The sequence below is a fragment of the Engraulis encrasicolus genome, chromosome 8, assembly GCF_034702125.1.
Source record: "Engraulis encrasicolus isolate BLACKSEA-1 chromosome 8, IST_EnEncr_1.0, whole genome shotgun sequence".
Classification (NCBI taxonomy): Eukaryota; Metazoa; Chordata; class Actinopteri; order Clupeiformes; family Engraulidae; genus Engraulis; species Engraulis encrasicolus.
In genome coordinates this window covers 22,989,376-23,010,958 of record NC_085864.1, presented here as the reverse complement: position 1 = coordinate 23,010,958, position 21,583 = coordinate 22,989,376, and the positions used below count along the sequence as shown (strand labels likewise).

The following is a 21,583-nucleotide window of genomic DNA, read 5'->3' as shown; positions in this document are numbered from 1 at the left end:
TGTATTTAACTGTTAAGTGTTGTCTTTTGTTTTGTTTTTAGTCTTCCTCGACATTTGCTGCCATTTATTGTCCCCGTCCCAACTCTTTTGAGACGTGTTGGATTTATCAAATTAGAAATGAGTACATACGTCCCCCAAAACAATATTTTTTCTCAGTTTTAACACTTAATAGGTTGTCTTTTCACTATTCTCCATCTAATGAATAGATTGAATGTTTTGAAAATGATAGCATTTTGATTTTATTCACTGTTTACCAAACGTCCCAACTTCATCGGAGTTGGGGTTTGTAGTCTAGTAGATACTCTCGAAAGAGGAAGGTCTTTACTTGTTTCTTGAAGGCTACAAGAGATGTGCTTAGTCTTGCTGCCTCTGGGAGACCGTTCCACCACTTGGGTACAACAAGAAGAAAACAGTCTTGACTGGGAGTACCTAGAGCGACTGGATGGCAGAGCCAGACGGCTTGTGCTGGATGAGCGAAGTTCTCTTCGAGTAACATAAGGCGTTAGTAGGTCCTTCAGATAAGCTGGGGCCGTTCCTGCGATGGATTTGTAGGCAAGGGTCAATGCCTTGCCTACAAAACCACCGCAGGAACGGACCCAGCTTATAAATGGATGACTCCATATTGCACCGTTCCACTCCTTCGAGCACTCAAAAGCACTTTACATTGAATGCCCTACATTGTATGCCTCACATTCACCCATTCACTCTCATTCACACACCGGTGACAGTGGCTGCCACACAGGGTACCAACCTGCCAACAGGAGCAACTTGCACAAGGACACATCGATGGGGTCAAGTAGAGCTCCAACCTGCAACCTCCTGGTTGCCAAACAGCTCCTCTACCACCTGAGCCACTACCGCCCCATGAAAAAATATGTGTAGACACATTTAAAGCATGGCTTTTGAGTTAATTCTTTGTCCCAAATGTTTATTGTACTACAATGCAGGAAACATCAATGATATAATAGTTACAGTGACTTGATTAAACATGGAATGGATCTAAGTAGGTTTTTTCTCTTAAGGGAAATAAGTAATTTGATTAATATAAAAAAATATACTGTATGTAAAAAAATCTGACTGGTACAACATGTTTGCTGTTTACTGTCTAAATGTACATGTGGAGTCTGGGGTCTGTGATGCATTGCCAGGCTGTCCATGAAACAATTTGTTACAGTCTAATGAACAAAAATGCAAATCAGATTGAAGTGGATCTGTGATGAAGACACACACATGCATACATACATACATAAAAAAAATATGCCAAGCTGCCGAAACTCTAGCAATAGATGTTGGTATGGTCCCTGGAAAGATGTCTATCTCCATAAGGCCTAATTCACACCAGAGCGGGGAAGCGGGGCGGGACGGAAGTGGTTTTCACCGGAGGTGGCGAAAAAACTGTATATGAAGAGCTCTTTTCCAAAACGCTATATCCACCATTTTTGACTTTTTGCATTTTAATATTGGGATTGAATGTTAAGATGTCCTATCATCTATGTGTGAATTCTTGCCATTCAAATATTTTGAGAACATACTTTAAAACCTCTATAAAAAATGCATTTTGCAATGCATTTCAATGGAATGCCCAATACAAAAATGTCAATTTCCCAACATTCTATAAAATGGATATATATGGATATATCTCATTTTGGAAAAGAGCTCGGAAACAGAGCTGTCCTTCCACACCAACCGGCAGTAGTCGGGCGGTAGTGGTGCGGGAGATGGTACCGCTCCACGCTGCATTTGGAAAATAGAACTCGAGAGGATTTTGGACGGCAGCGGCCGGCGGTGTCCAATTCAAAATGAATGCCAAACTAGCTGTGGCTGTGGGGGGATTTTGAACAGGACTGACCGCAAACGCTGACGCTGTCTGTAGAACACACCGGCCGAAACTAAGCAGAAAGACCTCCGTCATCTCACTGCCGCTCCGCCACGCTCTAGTGTGAATCTGGCCTAAGGGTACCTCTGTCTTAAACTGTAACAGAAGACAGTGTCACATCTCCAGTAACCTTCAACTCATTGATCTCGTGTAGACTTGTGTGGCGGTGCTTGTAGGTGTGGACTTGATTGCCATTCACCATGATGTTGAAGCCATGAGGATTGCACACAATCGTCAACTGAAAAACAAAATCAAACATTGTGAGTGAGCTGAGATTATCAATACAGACAACAACCATGGCATGTTGCGGATTGGCTGTAAATTAAGAAGTGTTAGTAAGTGCATGTAATGGATTAACTCTGGAAAACGAAATATTTATAGTGAAACATGATCAAATTATATATGAAATATCTTAAAATAAATCCATAAATCCACTAATGTTTTATCAATACATCAATAGTCTAGTCTATAAACATCATCATGTGCTGCTGTAAGTACATCACTAGAACAACACACTAGGAACTAAACATTTAGATATCCCATGTAAGAAGACTTTGAAGAGGAAAAATAACTATAATAAGTGAAGTGAAAGCCCCTTGGGAAACTCCAACTCCCATTTGTCATCCCATTGACACAACTCCACAGCACACAAGTGAACACTGCACACAACAAAATTACATTTACAGCTCCAGGCCACTTTATTAGAATAGTATGAAAAAGTTTATTTATTTCCATAATTCCATCAATAATGTTAAATGAATTGTAGATTCATGGCCCCGTTTTTTAACTATACCAATCATTCATTTCTTTTCTTTTTACATATTTTGGCCTTCCAGCTCAAAAAACCCATGAATTGGGGAATTCGCATCATTAGAATATTGGGTAACGCTTTACTTTACGGTACAGTATTTACTGTGTACTTTCTGCGTAACAACAGGGTAACAGACAGATGTTACATGGTATCTAACGGGTAAAAAGGGGGTAAATACTATGTAATACGCATATCTCAAGAATTACTATGAAACTACTGCGTATTTTCTAACCATCTAATCATCGAACTTCTCTTTGTTACCCGGTTGTTACCCAATTAATGGTATTTACTTTGTAATTGCCCCCTCTTTACCCATTAGATACCATGTAACTTCTCTCTGATACCCTGTTGTTACCCAGAAAGTACACAGTAATAACATAGGGTAACTGTACCGTAAAGTAAAGCGTTACCGAATATTGTAATAAAATCACAATTTTCTTCATCTAAATTCGGGTCACATCAAATCAGTTGAAATTTGGTACTTTCTACATAACATGCAATGTTCAATACTTGGTTAGGACTCTCTCTGTCTTAATAACGGCTATGATGCGTTTAACATTGAAGTCACTGGCAGAAACAGTGCATGGGAGTTATGGAAGCCCAGATATCATTGATGCTTTGCTATCAGCTGTTCTTGTTTATTGACCTGGTGACCCACACTTCATTCTTCAATATACCCTGTAGATTTCCATGCCACGTTTTTGCGCTAACTCACCAGTTTAATTCTAAATCACCAGAAATGAAACCCCATTGAAAATGAATGGGGTTTTATTTCTGGTGAGTTAGAATTAAACTGGTGAGTTAACACCAAAACGTGGCATGGAAATCTACAGGGTATATTGAAGAGTGAAGTGTGGGTCACCAGGTCAACAAACAAGAACAGCTGATACCAAACAAACTGATTTGATGTGACCTGAATTTTGATGAAGAAAATTGTGATTTTATTACAATATTCTAATGATGCGAATTCCCTAATTCATGGGTTTTTTGAGCTGGAAGACCAAAATGTGTAAAAATAAACAATTTAATGATTGGAATAGTTAAAAAACTGGGCCATGAATCTATAATTCATGACAGTTTAACATTATTGATGGAATTATGGAAATTAATGAACTTTTTCACGCTATTCTAATAAAGTGGCCTGGAGCTGTATGTCTCACCCGTGCAAGGGGGCAGCCCTCAATGGCGCCCTAAGGGAGCAGTGCGGTGGGACAGTACCATGCTCAGGGTACCTCAGTCATGGAGGAGGATGGGGAGAGCACTGGTTGATTACTCTCCCCACCAACCTGGCGGGTCGGGAGTCGAACCGGCAACCTTTGGGCTACAAGTCTGACGTTCTAACCGCTTACCCATGACTGCCCTAATTTGCAAAGCCTGAAAAACCTATGAATACTGTTCCACGGCATAAGTAGAAGCAGAAGTAGTAGAAGTAGTGTCGTACTGCAAACAGACAGACAGACAGGCCGACCGATCAACCTTGGTTTGAATTATAAGGCTATTAAAATGTTTACCACAAATTGCCGGCCGAGGTGAAAGGGCATTCCACCGCCGCGTTCCTCATGGCCCCACTTGTTATGCATGTGGCTGTTCCTCACCACGACCCTCTCATCAAAGCGAACGTTGTAGTGTAGTGCTATACTGCTGGCACCGAAGCACAGGTTAACAGCTATCCTGAAAGTGGAAACAAGGGATGTTAGTGGCACCTGAAGGATGACTGGGTGATATGGGGACAATTTGACCATATTCCATTTTATATTGACCATTTGATATTTTATATTGACCATTTGATATTTTTTTATAGTGATCATTAATTTCAGGGGCTGGGTGACTGGCTTGAAATCAAAGTCCTGATGACAGAACAGGACAAATTCGGTATGTTACATTACATTTAGCAGGCGAGGAGCAGAACCTGCTGCAGCTTTGTAGGGTCTTGTGTTTAATTTCAGCAGACACCGGTAGCCAATGCAGGTTGACAAAAAACGATGAGTCGTGCACCCTTTTAGGTTAGGTGAACACCAGGCACGCCACAGCGTTCTGGACCACTTGTTGCACAAGCTGGAAGACCAGTCAAGAGGGAGCTAAAGTAGTCAAGCCGAGAGATGACCATGACCTGTACCAGAAGCTGAGTGGCGTATTGGGTGAGGTACAGTCTGATTTTCTGTACATTGAACAGTAGGAAGTGGCATGAACGGGCTACTCAGGGTATGTAATGAGAGAATAATAGATGGTCATCAATCCTGGCACCAAGACACGCAAATTCACATGAGTGAGAAGTGACATTACCAGGCAACTGAAGGTATGTAGAGAGGGAATAATACTGTAGGCAGGGGCGGAGCAGAGGGGGGGGCATAGGGGCCAGGAACCCCCGGCCTCACCACTTGGGGGGGGGGCCCTGCCAGTGGCTTTCGATTGCCAAACATCTTGTAGGGGCCCCATTCTACGATATTTCGTGGGCCCAATGCCTCTGACACATCTCCCGCCCCCCCTGTCCCAATACCAGTGCTCTGCCCCTGACTGTAGGGTTGCATCCTGGCACCAAGACAGGCACCCAAATCCACATGCAAATAATAGCCGAGGTCTGAAAGATCCGGTTCAGAGAAACAGTAAAAACCTTGCCACAATTTCCTTCCAGATGGCTAAGTAAGTGAAAAGTGAAGTGAAAGCCCCTGGGAAACTCCAACTCCCATTGTCTTTGTGACACAGCACTCCACAGCACACAAGTGAACACTGCACAATGCACACAACGAAATTGCATTTATGCCACATCCGTGCAAGGGGGCAGCCCCCAATGGCGCCCCAAGGGAGTAGTGCGGTGGGACGGTACCATGCTCAGGGTTCCTCAGTCATGGAGGAGGATAGGGTAGAGCACTGGTTAATTAATCTCCCCACCAACATGGTGGGTCGGGAGTCGAACCAGAAACCTTTTGGGCTTACCCATATTACTACCCTATAGTGACTTACCTATCTTGAGTGCTTATTATTCTCATCTAATTCAGAGCTGTTTGGATGAAATTTGTGGCAGGGTTTTTTACTTACCAAACCCGGGATTGACAACTCTGTATAATAGCCAGCTACACAGGTGAATGTGTATCCTGTGATGAGGCTTAGAGGGTAGTTCACAGCAATTGTGCATGAGCAGCCATGTCTACAGGAGCAACATATGACATCAGCATAGCATGACATAAGACAGGTGCTGTAATGATTTTTTAAAGAAATCTTCTCCCTCTGAAGATGTGAACACCAAACACAAAGTCCAAAAAAGCAATAAATGTACTGGCACTATATGTTGGCTGTAAATCAAGTAACATTATTACACTACATTTAGCTGACGCTTTTCTATTCAAAGTGACTTACACTTATTTTTTAAGTACAGGGTATTGGTTACAGTCCCTGGAGCAGTGTGGGGTTAGGTGCCTTGCTCAAGGGCACCTCAGCCATGGAGTGTGGTAGGGAGTGGTAAGGGTGGGATTTGAACCTGCAATCCTCTGATCTAAAGCCCATGTCCTTAACCACTAGGCTACGGTTGCCCTTCATGGTACATGCACACCAAGATATTCGTGTTCGCTTAACGTGTCTGGGAGCATTGCGTGTCCAAGAGGTTCGCGGGCTGCCTTTCACACTGCACAGTCAACGTCAACGTTCTATCCGTGAACAGCAGCCGTTCATTTTCAATGGAAGCCGCTCATTGAACGTGGACGTCCGCACAGGAAAATAGACTTGAGTTCTATTTTCAAGGAGCATCGCAGACATGTCCGGTCGGGCCGACGCCGCACTCCTGTGTAAGGCATGATCTGTTTACATGTGTTATAACCGTTTCGGACTGATTTCAGGCACGTTCAGTGGACGTTAAGTGGACATCCACGCTTTCGGTGTGTATCCACTGTCAAGTTCATGCAAATATGGAAACAGCACGGGTGCCAATTTCAATTTGACAATGTCGGGTGACAAAAACGAGACCATTTAATGAACACTCACCATGATAATGCCTTGATGCCATAAAGCAATGCAATTTATTCATACAATTTGTTGCCATGTTCTGCATTTGGTGACCATGCTGATTCATCATTGTTTGTGGCACTAAATAACAAACAAGGCTATAAATACCATAACCCATGACTGGCAAGCACTAATGCATCAAATTTATTCTGTCAGGTTCGTGCCTAACTTCATGTGTGAAAATCCCACTCGACAAAAACTATTCTTTTAATTGAGGGCACAACAGTTTCCAAATTAAGCATTTAACACTAAAAGACTGTTTAATCTTACCCTTTGGCACAGTTATTGATGGTTCCTTGGACAGTAACAGTCTTCCCAGGGTAGAGTCCACCGTTTATAGTGGTTCTGTATGGGACGCTCTGGGTTAGGGAGAGATCACAAAAGACATTTCCGCAGTAAAACACAGGAAACTTGACCTCTGCTCATAGTTATCCATCTAAAGTTATTGTCAAATATGTTCAATGTTGAAGTGCAGGTAAGACCATTTTGTCACATGAGTACCATTTGACACAGTGTGTAGACCAGGGATGGGCAGCTTTTACGAGGAGGGCCACGCTTTTTTCAGCGACACCATCGGAGGACCAAATTACCACAGATCTGGGGTGAGTTTCTCAAAAGGGAAGTTGTTAGCCTGTTAGCAACTTCGGTAGTTGCCAATGGGAAAATGCATTGAAAGCAAGAAGTAGCTAATGTAGTAAGCAACTTTGGTTTCGAGAAATTCACCCCTGACTGCAATTCACAAAGATTGAGGTGCAGTTGGTTGTTCACTGACTGCCCATATTGTTTGGAAGGAATAGAAGTGTCTTCGATTGGCCAACAATATAATTACAACAACAGAGTGAGTCAGTGTTCATTTTTTTTTCAAATCTGGCCATTACATTTTTAATTAGGCCTACTGTTTTATCTACTACGGGCCGCATTGACTGAGGAGACGGGCCACATGTGGCCCCCGGGCCAACAGTTGCCCATCCCTGTTATAGAAGATAATAGCAGACTGCAATAAAAGTTCTTACATAGGACACTGCAGGTGGACAGGGGCAGGGAGTGGGGGCCTGAGGACAACAAAAACATCATGATGAGCAGCGTCACATGACATGAGCACATGACAACCTCAGAGCAGAGGCGGACTTTCCATTAGGCAAACCTAGGCAATTGCCTGGGACCCCGACCAAATTTCTCCTCCATAGGGTCCCTAACTGTCACACCAGTTGCGGTAAGCAAACAAAAAAAGTAGGTTTGATCTTAAACTGTCACTTCCAGTATGTAAAGTAATAAAATATATGACACAAAACAATAAAATAGCACCAAAACACAGAATTTTGTATGTCTACCGGTATATAATGACCTTTGAGGGACCCATGTTTATATTTAGCCTAGGGCCCTAAAAAAGTTTAGATCTGCCCTTGCCTCAGAGGCCACAAAGGGGAACGAAATGGTCACAAGGCCAGTGAATATGTCAACCAGCACAGTCAGCACAACTACTATTTAATAGTAAATCATTGGCCTTGTTATTGTACGATTGGCTTGTATTGAGTTTCAGGCCAAAGAGCACAATAACATATGAACAACACGATTTGTCATTGCAAGCATAACCCTGATCCATCCATATCAGTGGGCCGCCTTATTTCAGTATAGTATTTAAAATGATATAGAAATTGTACTAGAGAGGCTTTCTCACATTAAGCGTGCAACACACACAAACACAAACGCAGCGACTTACAGGAGGAAATCCAGGACATATAACTGGACCCTGAAATGAATATAACACATAATATGAAATGAATATAACAACACATAATATGACAAGTATATCTCTGTCAATTGCTCTTTCGCACTCCCTCACACCCACACACCCACACACACACACACACACACACACACACACGCACATGCATACACACACACACTTACAGGAGGAAATCCAGGTGTTGGAAATGGGTACGTCTGAAATCAGAAAACAATATGATATGAGACAGAGTATGACAATTTGCTCCCTCTCTCTCGCTCTCTCTCACTCACACAGACACGCGCACTCACACACACACGCATACCATGCACACACACACACACACACACACACACACACACACACACACACACACACACACACACACACACACACACACACACACACACACACACAGAGACACTTACAGGAGGAAACCCAGGCGTCGGGGCTGGAAATCCAGGCGTTGCCGGAAACCCGGGAGTTGGGACTGGAAACCCGGGCTGAAATGACAGTTACATTACATTACATTACATTACATTTACAGTACACGCTTTATAACCTAAGCGACTTACAAACGCGGACATAATCATAGCCAACATCACTAGATGATAGTTACAGTTATAGCCACACAGACTCTCAAAAAGCCAAAAGACACCAAAAAAAATCAATAAGAAGCTCTGACTGATGTCATATGCAAACTAAAGACAAATTACTCACGTTATATGGCGGCTGGGGCTGCGGCTGAAAACCACAAATGTAAAAAATATTGATATCAAAATAATTAGTTTTATCTTTAAGTCAAAGTTCATATCATTCAATCAAAGAAATCTAAGCAGTAATTCAGTAGGCTTAATTCATAATTCAGGAAGTCACTATAACATTCAACACTGATTGCATAAAAGGGTTATTGCAACACTCTTTAAAATGATAACTAAAGGCTGAGACAAATCCCTCACATTAAATGGCAGCAGAGGCATATAAGCATATAAAATAACACTAGAGGTGACACGGCAATTTGCGACAGCACTGGGAAATGGCACGTGTAGGTACCTTCAGTCAATGCAAGTCAATAGAGAACACGCCCACCCCTGTCAAGAAATTGACTAAAACTGTGTGAATATGAAGTAACACATTGATCAAAGACCAGATTTGAAATGTCAGGCTAAATATCTACTTAAATCATATGAGTCGATAACAACATTTAAAAACCAAATTATATATTTTATGAACATAGTTAGCAACACACTTCAACTATTGTCCTCGTATAGTGTGTTGATGGACATTTTCACATGATTAAGCCATTTTTGACAGAGGTGAGCCTCCTTCTCCATTAATTTCCATTTCTCTGATCTACCTACAGATAATGGCCACTACAGATTCATTGCAGTAAAAAGGGGGGCGGGGTCACCTCTAATGTTATTTTCTACCTCTATGCATATAAGGCTGAAAAGAGCAAATGTTAAAAAAAACATCATGTTGTATATTGACAAGGTCATATAACCAAAGAAAAACCCAGCAGTAGGCCTAATGCAGAGTTAGTCATTATAACACTTGTTACAATGCACAAGTAATATAAAACAGGTATTATACCATCCTGAAAACACTGTTATAAAACGTTTAATACATCATAAAATATGCAGAAAAGTGTTGCTCACCCCAGAGTTCTGGAATGCTATGGAGCTGACCTCCACCATTCCCTCTATGTGGATAGTGTCCACCAGGTTGTACGGGATACGATGCTTGTACTCCATCAAGTGGCACCCATTAGTGGCAATCTGATTGATGCAAAGGCCAAATAATATTTATGTTATACCATCTCCTGTATGAGCTGTGTCTATTACTGTATAGACACATTATATAGGCTTAGTGTTATTTAGCAAGCCTGTTACTACTTTAAAGGTGCCCTATTATGCTATTTAGAATAACTTTCATTGTTAATATTTTGCTTTACTGTGGTTAGTGGAGTTAATTTTGAATGATCACTTGTTTTCATGTCCATTATTTTTTATCATTGTGTACATGCACCCTAAGCCGCCTGTTTGAAACGCGTGGAAGTGCAGAATGTTAGACCCTTCAACATTCTGAAATCTCGACGCAGCATGGAGCGTTTCATCAAGCATTCTATTACTAATATTACGTCAGCGTGGCTGATTTTGACCTGGAATCCAACCCTGTAGCCTATGTCTAAAGTTGACAGCCAAATAGTTCACCCAATGTCCACAATTAATCTGAAAAGGACGCATCATAAGTCCCACGTTGTTATTTGTGCACCTTGCTGTGTCATTTGCTGAAACCCAGTCCCTATCCAATGCGAGTCTTCCGTGCATGGGCTTCAGTTTGATTTCAAAATCGCTTGGGACAATTAGGCTGCCATTAATCTGAGAAAGGGTTGAAAGTGCTGGGTACAGGCTATTGCTTCCGATTTGAGGTTTCATGAAATAATACGCATATTGCATATGATGCGTAATAACGCGATTGTGACCATATTAAAAAAAAAAAAAACTAATAGCCATCTGCGCTGTCATGTTTATTTCTGATATCCTGCGCTGAAGAATCTTTATCTCAAACATTATTAACGCAACAGTAGGGGCCTGATTGGTTAACCCGCTGTCTAGCCTTGCATACTGTAGCCCTAAAGTTGAAGTTATCAGCCAAGTTTACTGCTCGCAAACAGACAAGTGTCGCGCTGGTCTAGGTGGGAGAAGTCTAGATCTGCTGTTGACAGGTGGAAAGTTGAAGACACAAAGAATGTTCTGGGATTGAAATCAGATCACATTCCCTTGTTAATGACAAGTTAACCTTCACAAAATAGGCTATCCAATAAGCTAATCATCTGCTATTGCTGTACACAGTTCAAAGGATAGTCCTATTTATTCAGCGAAGTTGTGGACATTTTCTTCGCTCCCGCGGCAGCCCCCATCTGGCTGTCAAAGACGCAGTCCGAAATTGAAAGAGTGCGCCCAGTAAGACAAGGGCACGACTTGTCGGACTCAAACCTATCAATTCAACGTCTGTCAGTGATATCGTGACACCCTATTTGTGATATGAACTCCGTGTTCAAACTCGTCCTGTGGTCTATTTGCAAGCCAGACTGAATAGGCTACTGAGCGCACGCGTTGTTGGCTTTTAAAAATGAGTTCCTGTTTGCTCGTTGTCTGTAGGCCTAATGCACAATGGTGATAGGCTATGCTTCATAAAAATACATTTCAAGGTATTTTCAGGTGCATGGTTTCATTTTAGTAACTGAATTTCTATTTAGTCCCCGGAAGAAATGATGCGCCCACTGGATTGGAAGCGCAATGGGCAGTCCTCGATGGATTGGTTTCATACTGGGTCTTAACGCCTAGGCCTAGTCTCGGTTTCGTGGTTTTTTTTTTGTTCGCATTTATCGACAGGACAGGATTTTTTTATATATAACAATAGGCCCTATCCGTTTCAGTTTCATTATTTTTGGAAAGCCGCCCGACGACTCGACCAGTTTTAAACGACGTCAAGCCAATATCCACGTTGCTCTTGCAGATATGATGAACAAAACTGCGTTGCATTTTAATTACTGAATTGTAGCCTACGCATAGCCTATACTAACTGGCTAATCCTTGCCAACATTGCTGATGCAAACGGCTGCTGGTCATGTCGTGATACCTATTTGGATAACATCAGCGCACGTCTTCTAATTAATGTTATGCTTCAAGCGGCAATACAAGTGTAGGGTTTTCACATCTTACCAAACAAAAGTTAGTCTTTCCAACAGCATATGCAAAACGGCCCTGAAGCGAATAGAGAGAGAAAGGAGAAATTCGTGTCTTTCACCCACTTGGAAGGGTTTTGGATTCTCAGTGCGCAACTGCGTTAACGCGTTCTGCCTGTTTTCGACCTTCCTCATTCAACTGTTTCTGACCCGTTAGCCATAGGCCTACCAACCGGTATTTTATCAATGTAAAATGCAGCTTTAATATCACAATGAAGCAAACAAAAAACATAACTTGGGCTACAGGTGAGTGTAGCCTGCAGTCTAGACCGATGTTGTAGCCTATTTGACGGAGCCGATTTATAATAATAATAGCCTAATATAATAAACTTGTGGATGGCGAAATCCTACACTATCCTTGTAGGCTACACTATTTACACTATTTTGTACACTGAGTGGTGTATTCACAAATAGGATAGCCTACATCTCATCACAATACTGTCAAATTCAGATAGGCCTAGGCTATGTGGCTGCGATGAACAAATGCGCATTAGGTCTACTGTCTCTGCAATTAATAAATGGTCTGTGACATCGTCAACACTCCATCCCATAAGCAGCAATGTTAGGTACAGCATGACGTAGACCCGTACCGGAAACAAAAGCTATAGAATGTTGAAAACCCAACCACGCGTTCTCTGACAGTTGAGAAATAGCGTTCCTGCGGCAGAGAAATTCTCCCCCAAGAGGCCAATTTGTGAAATGCAGCTTTCACCAAGCTTTTACATACAACAGATGCTGTGTAACCCAATAAATGGGTAGTGGACATGAAAAAGCATAATAGGACCCCTTTAACACAGTGAGCCTGCTCCCCTTCGATTTTGATAACCCTCCTTGGCAGATAAGAGTGCACAATGCTTAGGGTAATCTATACTCCTCCATAAAACTTGTCCACTTCCATGATGTTACAACTTAATAGACTCAGCCTCAGTGAAAACTTTGAAAACGTTGTGAGCTACTTTGTCAAAATGCACTCATGTTCATTTAAAGACAGTGGACACCTTTAGGGATCCAAGTGTAGGCATCACTTTGGCGTATTATTTAACTACACAATTCTTCATTGTCCTCATATAGCCCATTGAATTCATAGTGTCAACAACCGTAGCCAAAAGTGACTCACCTTGTAGGAATCTGGGCCAACCAGGATCATTAAATTGAACGCAGCTCCTGCTGGAAGAGTTTGGTGCGTCCTCTCCTCTTGCCCCCATCCGGTGCCTCTCCGGTAAGTGTTGGTGACCACAAACGCCGGACCCATATCATAGCGCGGGTTAAAGTGAAGGGCCACATCCACCCCAGTACCGGAGCCGGATTGCAGATTGACGTGGAATCTGCGCGTGATGGGAAAAAAACATATGAGCGTAGAAAATAACAGACACCCCGCGAACCGTTACTCGGGCAAAGCTCAGTCTTAAAATTTCAACATTCAAACAACTCACCTGTTTGCACCTGGAAGGACTCGGCCAGATACAATGATACTTAGTCCCTGTTGAAGCCGCCCGTGAATCGCCCCCGTGAATGGAAGACGCTGAAAAAGGAATGCGAAGTTTGTAGGAAACTCGGCTAGTTAGTTTCGATTTACGCTGAGGTAGCGTACCATTCGCTGCCCACTGGGCAAAAAGACGTCCAAACAACGTCTTTTCCAGGTCATTGTTGGACGTCCCAGCAGGGTACCAGAATGTAACGCCAGATGACGTCTTTTTTTTGCGTTATTATGACGTCAGGTATGAACGTCATCAGGACCTCCAGATAAGGGCAAATTCTAGTCCATATTAGGTCATTAGGGATGTCTTATCAACGTCTTTTTCGAAATTGGAATGAACCTCTCCCCCTCCTTACCTCAGTAGTGCGGCCATTACATTTATTCCATCCAAAACTCCATTTGCTAAAACGAGATAACCTAACATAGCCTCATAACAAAAGCCTAACAACCTAACAAACAGGTCAATTCTTACCCACAGACTCGTTGAATTAAGATGGCAGATTTTCAAAGCAAAAAAGTTAAACTACACTATCTTTAAAAAGTCCTTTGATGCTCCATGTATGCAACACAATGCAAAATAGCATTTCTTGTTAATTGTATCGACTGCTTCAGAACTGAAGTAACCTCATCACTGCCTCCCATTCAGATCACTCAAATGTTCTAATCTGTTGCTAAAATAAATAAAATGTCTTATAGCAAATGGGACATCACTCTTTGTGGACGTCTTTTTGACTTTAAATTAACTCTGAGTTGTCATTCAAACATTTAAGTGACAGCATTAAAAACCTTGAAACTTCTAGTTTTCAAAATATACAGACAATTATCACATGGAAAGTGACAGGGGGGGTTTACTTTTATTTAGCAAACACTTTTGTTTACAAGGTTAAATCTTCAAAAGTCTTGACTACATACCTCTGCAACGTTTTTTTTTTTTTTTGTAGAGTTGTGTTTACATTCAATTAAAAAAAAATTGTATTACATTAACTTTACTGTCATATTCTTTTTTGTTAGGCTTTTCAGAAGAGGGGGAGATAACAAATGTGATCTTTTTCAAGAATAATTAACACCACTGCGAATTTCATGAAGTATTGATGATTATGACTCGTACACTATCATCTCTTAACAACATTACCGGTGTATTACAAAACCCAAAAGTCTTGAAATTCGAAGTAGTGTTAAATACTCTTGAAAACTTTCTTATGAAATACTGTAGGATCCAACATATTGGAAGAAAAGACATTGTACCTTGGGTTAAGAGACAGTTCATCTGAATGAAAACTCTGCATTACATCAATGGGTCTTACATCTGCCACATCATATCATTTCACAATCGTCCAGTTTTACAACATATCTACGTAGGTGGTGTCTACATAGTAAGTCCTTGTACACTTGAACAGCCATCTTGGCTGCAAATTATCATCATATCCTGTGCATCTGACAAAGCGTGTACATGACAAAGATGCCAAACTACTTTCTTGATGTCTGTAGTAGCTATTTACATTTTGGGCATAAACACATGTTGAGTGATCACTGGGCTGCTGGGAAGCTTTGAGAGAAGTTGTAGTGCCTTTGTTCGTTTGTTGGTTGAGATGGGAACGTCATAAACATATTCAAAGAAGGTGAAAACAGAGCTGAGCTGTGCTGGATATAACAAGTTGCAGACCCAGTAAAGCTTGAACAGCTTGTCAATTGTGCAAGTCAGGCCGTCTGCAACGGGAATGGTCACACGGTCATTCCTGGCGGTTATGACAGAGTCTTCAGGTTCCCAATGCAGACCACTAGTGGTTGGGTTGTGGATTCCATCTCAGTGTCAGTAGTGCAGTGAAGAGGGATGTGAAGTTGGTTCCAGACTGAGAAGAAGTAGAAGAGGAGGAAGAAGAAGAAGGGGGAGAGAGAGAGAGAGAGAGAGAGAGAGAGAGAGAGAGAGAGACATCATCAATAATACTTAATAGCAAGTTTTACTTAACTGATTGAAAGGTATGAAGCATACCAGTCAAACTAAGTATACAGGCATGAAAACGGGTCAGGGGTGAAAAAGGTGAGAAAGGTGCGGCGTGGCGCGGTGGCACGGAGCGGCGCGTGTGTTGCAGCGGTGCGCGCGAATGTGTGGTGTGCAGTGGCGTTTTTGGGGGATAGTGTTGAGTCATACTAGGGGGGTCTGGGGGCATGGTCTCCCATGGGAGAAAATTTAGCTAAAACCGTCTTTAAATGATGAATTTTGAGCATACTGTAGCGACCCAGGGACAGTGAACATAAGAACTGTCAACCATCTTCGTTACTTCATGACTGTCATGCTGACGCAAGAAATTTAAGCGGTTAAATAAGTTGTTAAAAGGTCACTAATCATTGTGTCAAAGTGAAATTTCTGTAATGCTTTCCTATGAAAATGTATAATCAAAAATCTGCAAAAACTGTGAGGTGTGTATTCACTTTCGTGATATACTGTATATGAAATTCATTTTGCAATGCGGTATACAGTACGTATGAACTTATACAGTATAATATCAGGAAGGAGCCAAGACTGACTTGCACCAACACAGACCCACACGCAAACACACCCAAACGCAAACACACACACACACACACACACACACACATTCCTACCAAAGATGTCAGCGATGCAGAGTCCTAGCTGGCCAATAGTGTGTGAGGTGTTAAGTTCCGCCTCTCCGTGCAGCAGCAGCAGGTTGGAGGGCGGGACCTTTAGCTTGACTGACAGGTCTTCCACTGCATGCTTCAGAAGCTCTGTCTGCAACACACATACACATAAATATTACTGACACACACATCAGCTGTATAGGGTTATCTACTTTCCATGGCTTCCCCCAACTATAAAACAGAATTATAATACTTCCTGTAAAAAGTCTTTGACTAGGCAAAGCGCTATACAAAACAGATGTACTGCTGTGTGTGTGTGTGTGTGTGTGTGTGTGTGTGTGTGTGTGTGTGTGTGTACCTGTGCTAGTTGTATTTGGTGTATGTCTGGTCTGTGGCGTATCTTTAAGTTTACCAGTCGTGCCGGTGTGTTCTGCTGATGCTGCTGCAAGCGTTTTCATTGGCTGGTTTTCCTGCGAGGGCGTGGACTGCATACGATGGCGATGTCGGCATCGTCAGACTCCTCTCCTTCATCCTCCTCCTTTAATTGGCTAGCTGCCGCAGCAATCCCGGCCCCTCTGGTGATGGACGCAGCAGGGAGCCAAGCGCATCCAGCCTCATGTTAATCTCCCTGTCACACGCACACACACAATGTAAGGAAAGTTGACAAGTCACTGTAGAGAAAGTGTCAGTGCGTGGCATGCACACAAGTGTGTGTGTGTTGTGTACTCACGTTAGTTTGCTGTTGGGCCGCCGCCGTGCCTTGAGTGGTGTGGAGGGGGAGGGGGGCGGAACGCCTCAGCACAGTCCTAACACCAACACATACACACACAAGGATGCATTAACACACATCAACATGATGGATATGGTAAGCATACAGCAATAAATTGGAAAAATATTGTAGGGGCTACTATGTTGACTCATGGTCTGTGTGTGTGTGTGTGTGTGTGTGTGTGTGTGTGTGTGTGTGTGTGTGTGTGTGTGTGTGTGTGTACACTCACATTGTGCTTTGCATGGGTTTGGTCACCTGGTCCGAGTCATCTGAGAGTTCGGTACACTGCTTCCCTCACCATCGCTGTCGCTGTCAGAAATCTGTCAAACACACAATATACAGTCTCAAGTTTGCCGTCCGTGTTAGCTGTAACTCATCCAAATACTGCTACTTTATACAGCAGGCACATATTTACTGACCAAGTTGCTCTCTATGACAAAAGTGCTATGGGCTACTGTGACAGGTAAACAAGAAACAACAGGTTAACAACACTTGGCGCTAATTAGTTCTCTACAACTACAAACCGCTGCTGTTCCCTTCCGTTTGGGATCCATATCACCAAACTATAGTTCTCTTGAACTTAACGGCATTGTTATAAGAATATGGCTATGACAGCCTTAAATAGCAGGTTAAAATATGGTCATTGACATTTTGGTGACAAGGTCATAACTCTGTATCGCAATGAGGTCCTAACAGAGGCTCTGCATGAAAGTGTTTTTAAAGATTAAAAGAAGTTTTTAAAAGTAACTATCCTTTGAAAAATACCTGCACAAAATCAACCAGAAAAGACATCTCAGATTTTACACTGCAGCGGCTTCGGAGTCAGAAGATGTGTGAGAACTGTGTAGCACTTTTCATCTGAAAATGAGAGCAGAAAATTGTACAGCAGTACTTAAATTTCACATTTACCAAAGTCTCTGTGTTATTATAACACTATCACAGTATCATATTTATCACAATTGCATACAATACAACAATAAAAAAAATCTAAAAAAAAACAAATGAAAGGAGGCAGAGGGCCTGTAAGTGGATGGCAATTAGACACATGATCACATAGACAATATGATACACACACACACACACACACACACACACACACACTTACCATCAGTCTGATCATCCAACTGTTCAATCAGAGTAGGAGCTTGGACAGATGTGGCCACAAGACCTGGGCCCTGACGAAGAGAGAAGAGAGAGAGAGGGGGAGAGCACGTTAGTTCCCAGTGCATTGAAGGTACTTTTAAAATCCCGTAGCCATAACTGGTGTTGATACCTTGGTAGTCGCCACACTTCACACGCAGCTGTTCTACTCTGCCACATAAAACTCAAACTTTGAATCTTCTTTTCAAACGTCATGGTATCGTCACCAATTACCATTGCCTACAAAATCTCGTGCGTGGCAGTTTTATCCCTCGAACAGCGTACATCTGGCACGTCGCACCCTCCATCTGAAACAACTGCCGGTATTTTCCCAACACACCGTCATACGAGGTCTACCGAGACAAAACACGACAGCGTTGACCAGTTGCCCAGATCTACCATATTCAACTACATACTGAAACAGTGAAAACCACGACACTTACATGGAACTACGGTTCAAAGCTTGTCTATTGACTGGCCACAACAACAACCAAGCCGACATAATGTGATTCGGAAATTCGTTTCTATCACCTTTCATCGAGCCAACACAAAACAGTGGGATACTGCTTGCTTTTACTGGTGCTATTCTTTATCATGTACGAGGGTGGCGGATGGTCTGATTTACATGATTTGACGCAGAACTGCTTACGTTTGAAGCGCTGAAGTTTAAAATCGCCTCTATGCTAGCTAGCCCTTGCCTTGCCCCCTCCGATACCTGTTACTAGCAGCATCCACTTTTGCCCCACTACCAGTACTAGCTCTACGTCAATCCATCCGTGGTGTTTCAGTATCCTTGCACAAATCCTGTCAGACTTTCTTTCTTTTATGTTCAGAAAATAGCTTTCAAACTTCACATCAGTAAAGTGCCGCCTGATTTATTCCACACCAGCTAATTATCAGTTACCATATTAGCAACCAATGTTAGCAAACCATCCAATATCACATTTCAAACCTTTAATTTTCCCAACACAACACGTTTTAACCATTAAGTTAGTCCACATGTGAATTAAAAGAAAATAAATATAATTTATAGTGCAAGCGTTAAAGATCAATAGCTAACTGAGTATCAATAACTAGCTAAATCTGTAGGCTAGCTTAATGTTCACAGAATCACTGAGGCTGCTGTTCCAATGTTCGTACAGCAAAACTTGTGAAGCAGGGTTTGATTTTAACCATACATTAACGGTAACACACGTAATTGTTACGAAATTATACCAATAAAGTGAATTACTTACGCCAGCCTCTCTCGGTGTCTGAAGTCAAGTCGCCGCATCTTGCATTTCCAACGGTAGAAAAGGCGGGCGGAAGTCTGCTTTCAAATGTCCACAGTCACGCGATTGGACAGCCAAACGGCCGTTAGTTTCTCACTTGTTGTAGCACGACCCAGAAATGAATCTCTTAACTTCAGGTTTCACACATTCTGTGAAATCTTACACAAAAATGACACATAATCTGTCAATGCTGTCTACACATCCCAATGTGTTGTTTTTTTGATACATCTGTTTAGGCAGTCCCCATTGGGTAAATGATTAACTATATTCAGACGTCTAATGGACCTCATAGTTTGACGTCAAAATAGTATACCTATTTTGCACGTCATTTTTGGGTACAGAACTGGTCTTAGACGGACGGACGCGATATGGACAAGATATGAACGTCTATGTGACGTTCTATGTTTAGTGGGTGTTATTCAACAACAGTGGGCACATAAATGAGACAAATGGACTAAATTGTACTTACTGGGCTGTAAAACGGTTGTTGTGGAGGAAACGCCATCCTTGTCCTTGTAGATGGCAGATTGTGTAGTGTAGCGATGTGATGCGATTCGGTTTGAAGGAACAACTATTCTAGTATCATCAATTAAAGAGTGGGGCGGAGAAAGTGGCGCTGTAGGCCTACGCAATTTCAGGAAACAGATGTGTCATATCTAGTGGGCCTAACCTCGATTCTCTTTTCCCGAAATTATAGTTAAAAGGAACACGAGGACGTTGGCATTGTTACAGTGATGGAAAGAGTTCCCAGGAAAGCGTTTTACAATGCGCAATATATGCACACCTGAAGTAGTCCCACTATTAAGTCACTTTTCTGACCGCATAACTCCAGTGCATCAATGCGCCAAGGCACGCACGTTCATAAATTACACACAAAAAAATTGCAAGCATTATGCGCTGAATTGACACATGTCGCATCGCGCGTCTGGAAACACCAGCAATGTATGGTGAATCTGGTCTGGAGCAAATCTTAGTAGGCCTAATCACATTTCAAACATGTTTATTTCTCCCAACTGACCATCACTCTGTCAACTTTGTGATAGCGAGAGAGAGAGAGAGAGAGAGAGAGAGAGAGAGAGAGAGAGAGAGAGAGAGAGAGAGAGAGAGAGATTCCCTGCGCAAAGTAAGGGACGGCCGTTTCACGTGGGCGTTTCTTCCCCACGAGAGGAGAGGTTTACCTGTGGTTGTAGCGTTTATTAGTTGAGAGAGTAGCGTAACTTGTGAAAAGTATGGGCTATTTTCGGATCAATAACTATGGGAACGCAGTGAAATTAAATCAAAGGGAGTTTCCTATGGGATGAGAGCAGATTGACGAGGTGCCTGTTTTAATGAAGTTAATGGCGAGGCGAGGCATTTAGAATGTCGCCAAGATGCGCGGGGTATTTTTTTAATCTGTGAGATCTGTACATTTGTAGATGTAACAGTGTACTTTTAGCACCTCTCTTTTTTGTAGTATAATTACACAAAGATGGGTTTTTATTTTGACACACCTTCGTTATACTAGACTTACAGTAGCCTTCTTCACTGTCATGGGTGTCTATGGAGCTTCCTGCCCCCCTCCTTCTATCCCCCTCTAATATTTCCGTTTCTCTGATTCATATTTCTATGCTTTCCATATCCTCTTCCCTGTCTCTGTATGCTGTGGGAAGAGGTATGTTTCTCCACTTTTCTCTTTCCCTAATCTTACTTAAATCTTCTTTCTATTCTGTCATCCATCACTTGTGCCACTGTAATCCTAAACACTATTCCGTGTATTACCCCTTTTCTAATGTATTACACGAATATGATGCATGGTTTCATGTACTTTGATGTGTTAGCGCCACCCGGTGTAACATAAGCCGGTGGCATCGTGACAATCCTTTAGCTTAGCGTTGCTAACGCTAGTCACGAGTATTTAGCATTCCTTTTTATGATCTTCTCAGGAGTGGGAGTGTGCAGCCCAAGCCCCATGGTGATTTCTGTACTGTGTCTGATATTCCAGGTGTGTGTTTATTTTCGTTGTTTGAGTATAATGTGTTAAAAAATGTAAATGTGACCCTGGCAACTTAGCTAACTCATTCGTTATGCTAGCGGAGTTTTGCTAAGTTAGCTAGCCAGGGCACACTGGTTTAATAATGAGAAGCAGGCTATGTTCTTGGTAGCACTTCTTTAACCTAGCGATTTTATTT

At 42.2% G+C, this 21,583-nt stretch overlaps 1 protein-coding gene and 1 long non-coding RNA gene across 3 annotated transcripts; both read right to left on the bottom strand.

Moving 5' to 3' along the window:
- Positions 1–293: 293 nt before the first annotated feature.
- Positions 294–19,978, bottom strand: LOC134454294 (galectin-9-like). Of its 2 annotated transcripts, XM_063205221.1 has the most exons (12): positions 19,885–19,978; positions 13,594–13,682; positions 13,278–13,485; positions 10,068–10,187; positions 9,130–9,153; positions 8,838–8,912; positions 8,595–8,627; positions 8,404–8,433; positions 7,697–7,735; positions 6,954–7,042; positions 4,199–4,358; positions 294–2,114 (listed from the first exon to the last, which is right to left on the bottom strand). In XM_063205221.1, the coding sequence occupies exons 1-12, from the start codon at positions 19,918–19,920 to the stop codon at positions 1,968–1,970; spliced, it is 1,050 nt and encodes a 349-aa protein (XP_063061291.1). In that variant the 5' UTR covers positions 19,921–19,978; the 3' UTR covers positions 294–1,967. The 2 variants fall into 2 exon arrangements, with proteins under 2 accessions (XP_063061291.1, XP_063061292.1); XM_063205222.1 differs by lacking the exon at positions 8,404–8,433.
- On the bottom strand, positions 14,473–19,609 carry LOC134454295 (uncharacterized). The gene is made up of 8 exons (XR_010035821.1): positions 19,380–19,609; positions 18,110–18,179; positions 17,770–17,862; positions 17,234–17,324; positions 16,966–17,041; positions 16,648–16,863; positions 16,242–16,386; positions 14,473–15,487 (listed from the first exon to the last, which is right to left on the bottom strand). It is a non-coding gene; the product is annotated as an uncharacterized LOC134454295 (long non-coding RNA).
- Positions 19,979–21,583: the final 1,605 nt, after the last annotated feature.

Coding starts and splice junctions, on each gene's coding strand:
- LOC134454294 (XM_063205221.1), bottom strand. CDS start 19,920: ATGGCGTTTCCTCCACAACAACCGTTTTACAGCCCA. Junction 13,486..13,593: donor GTCCTTCCAGGTGCAAACAG/GTGAGTTGTTTG, acceptor CATCACGCGCAG/ATTCCACGTCAATCTGCAAT. Junction 4,359..6,953: donor ATCAATAACTGTGCCAAAGG/GTAAGATTAAAC, acceptor TTCCACTTTCAG/GATAGCTGTTAACCTGTGCT.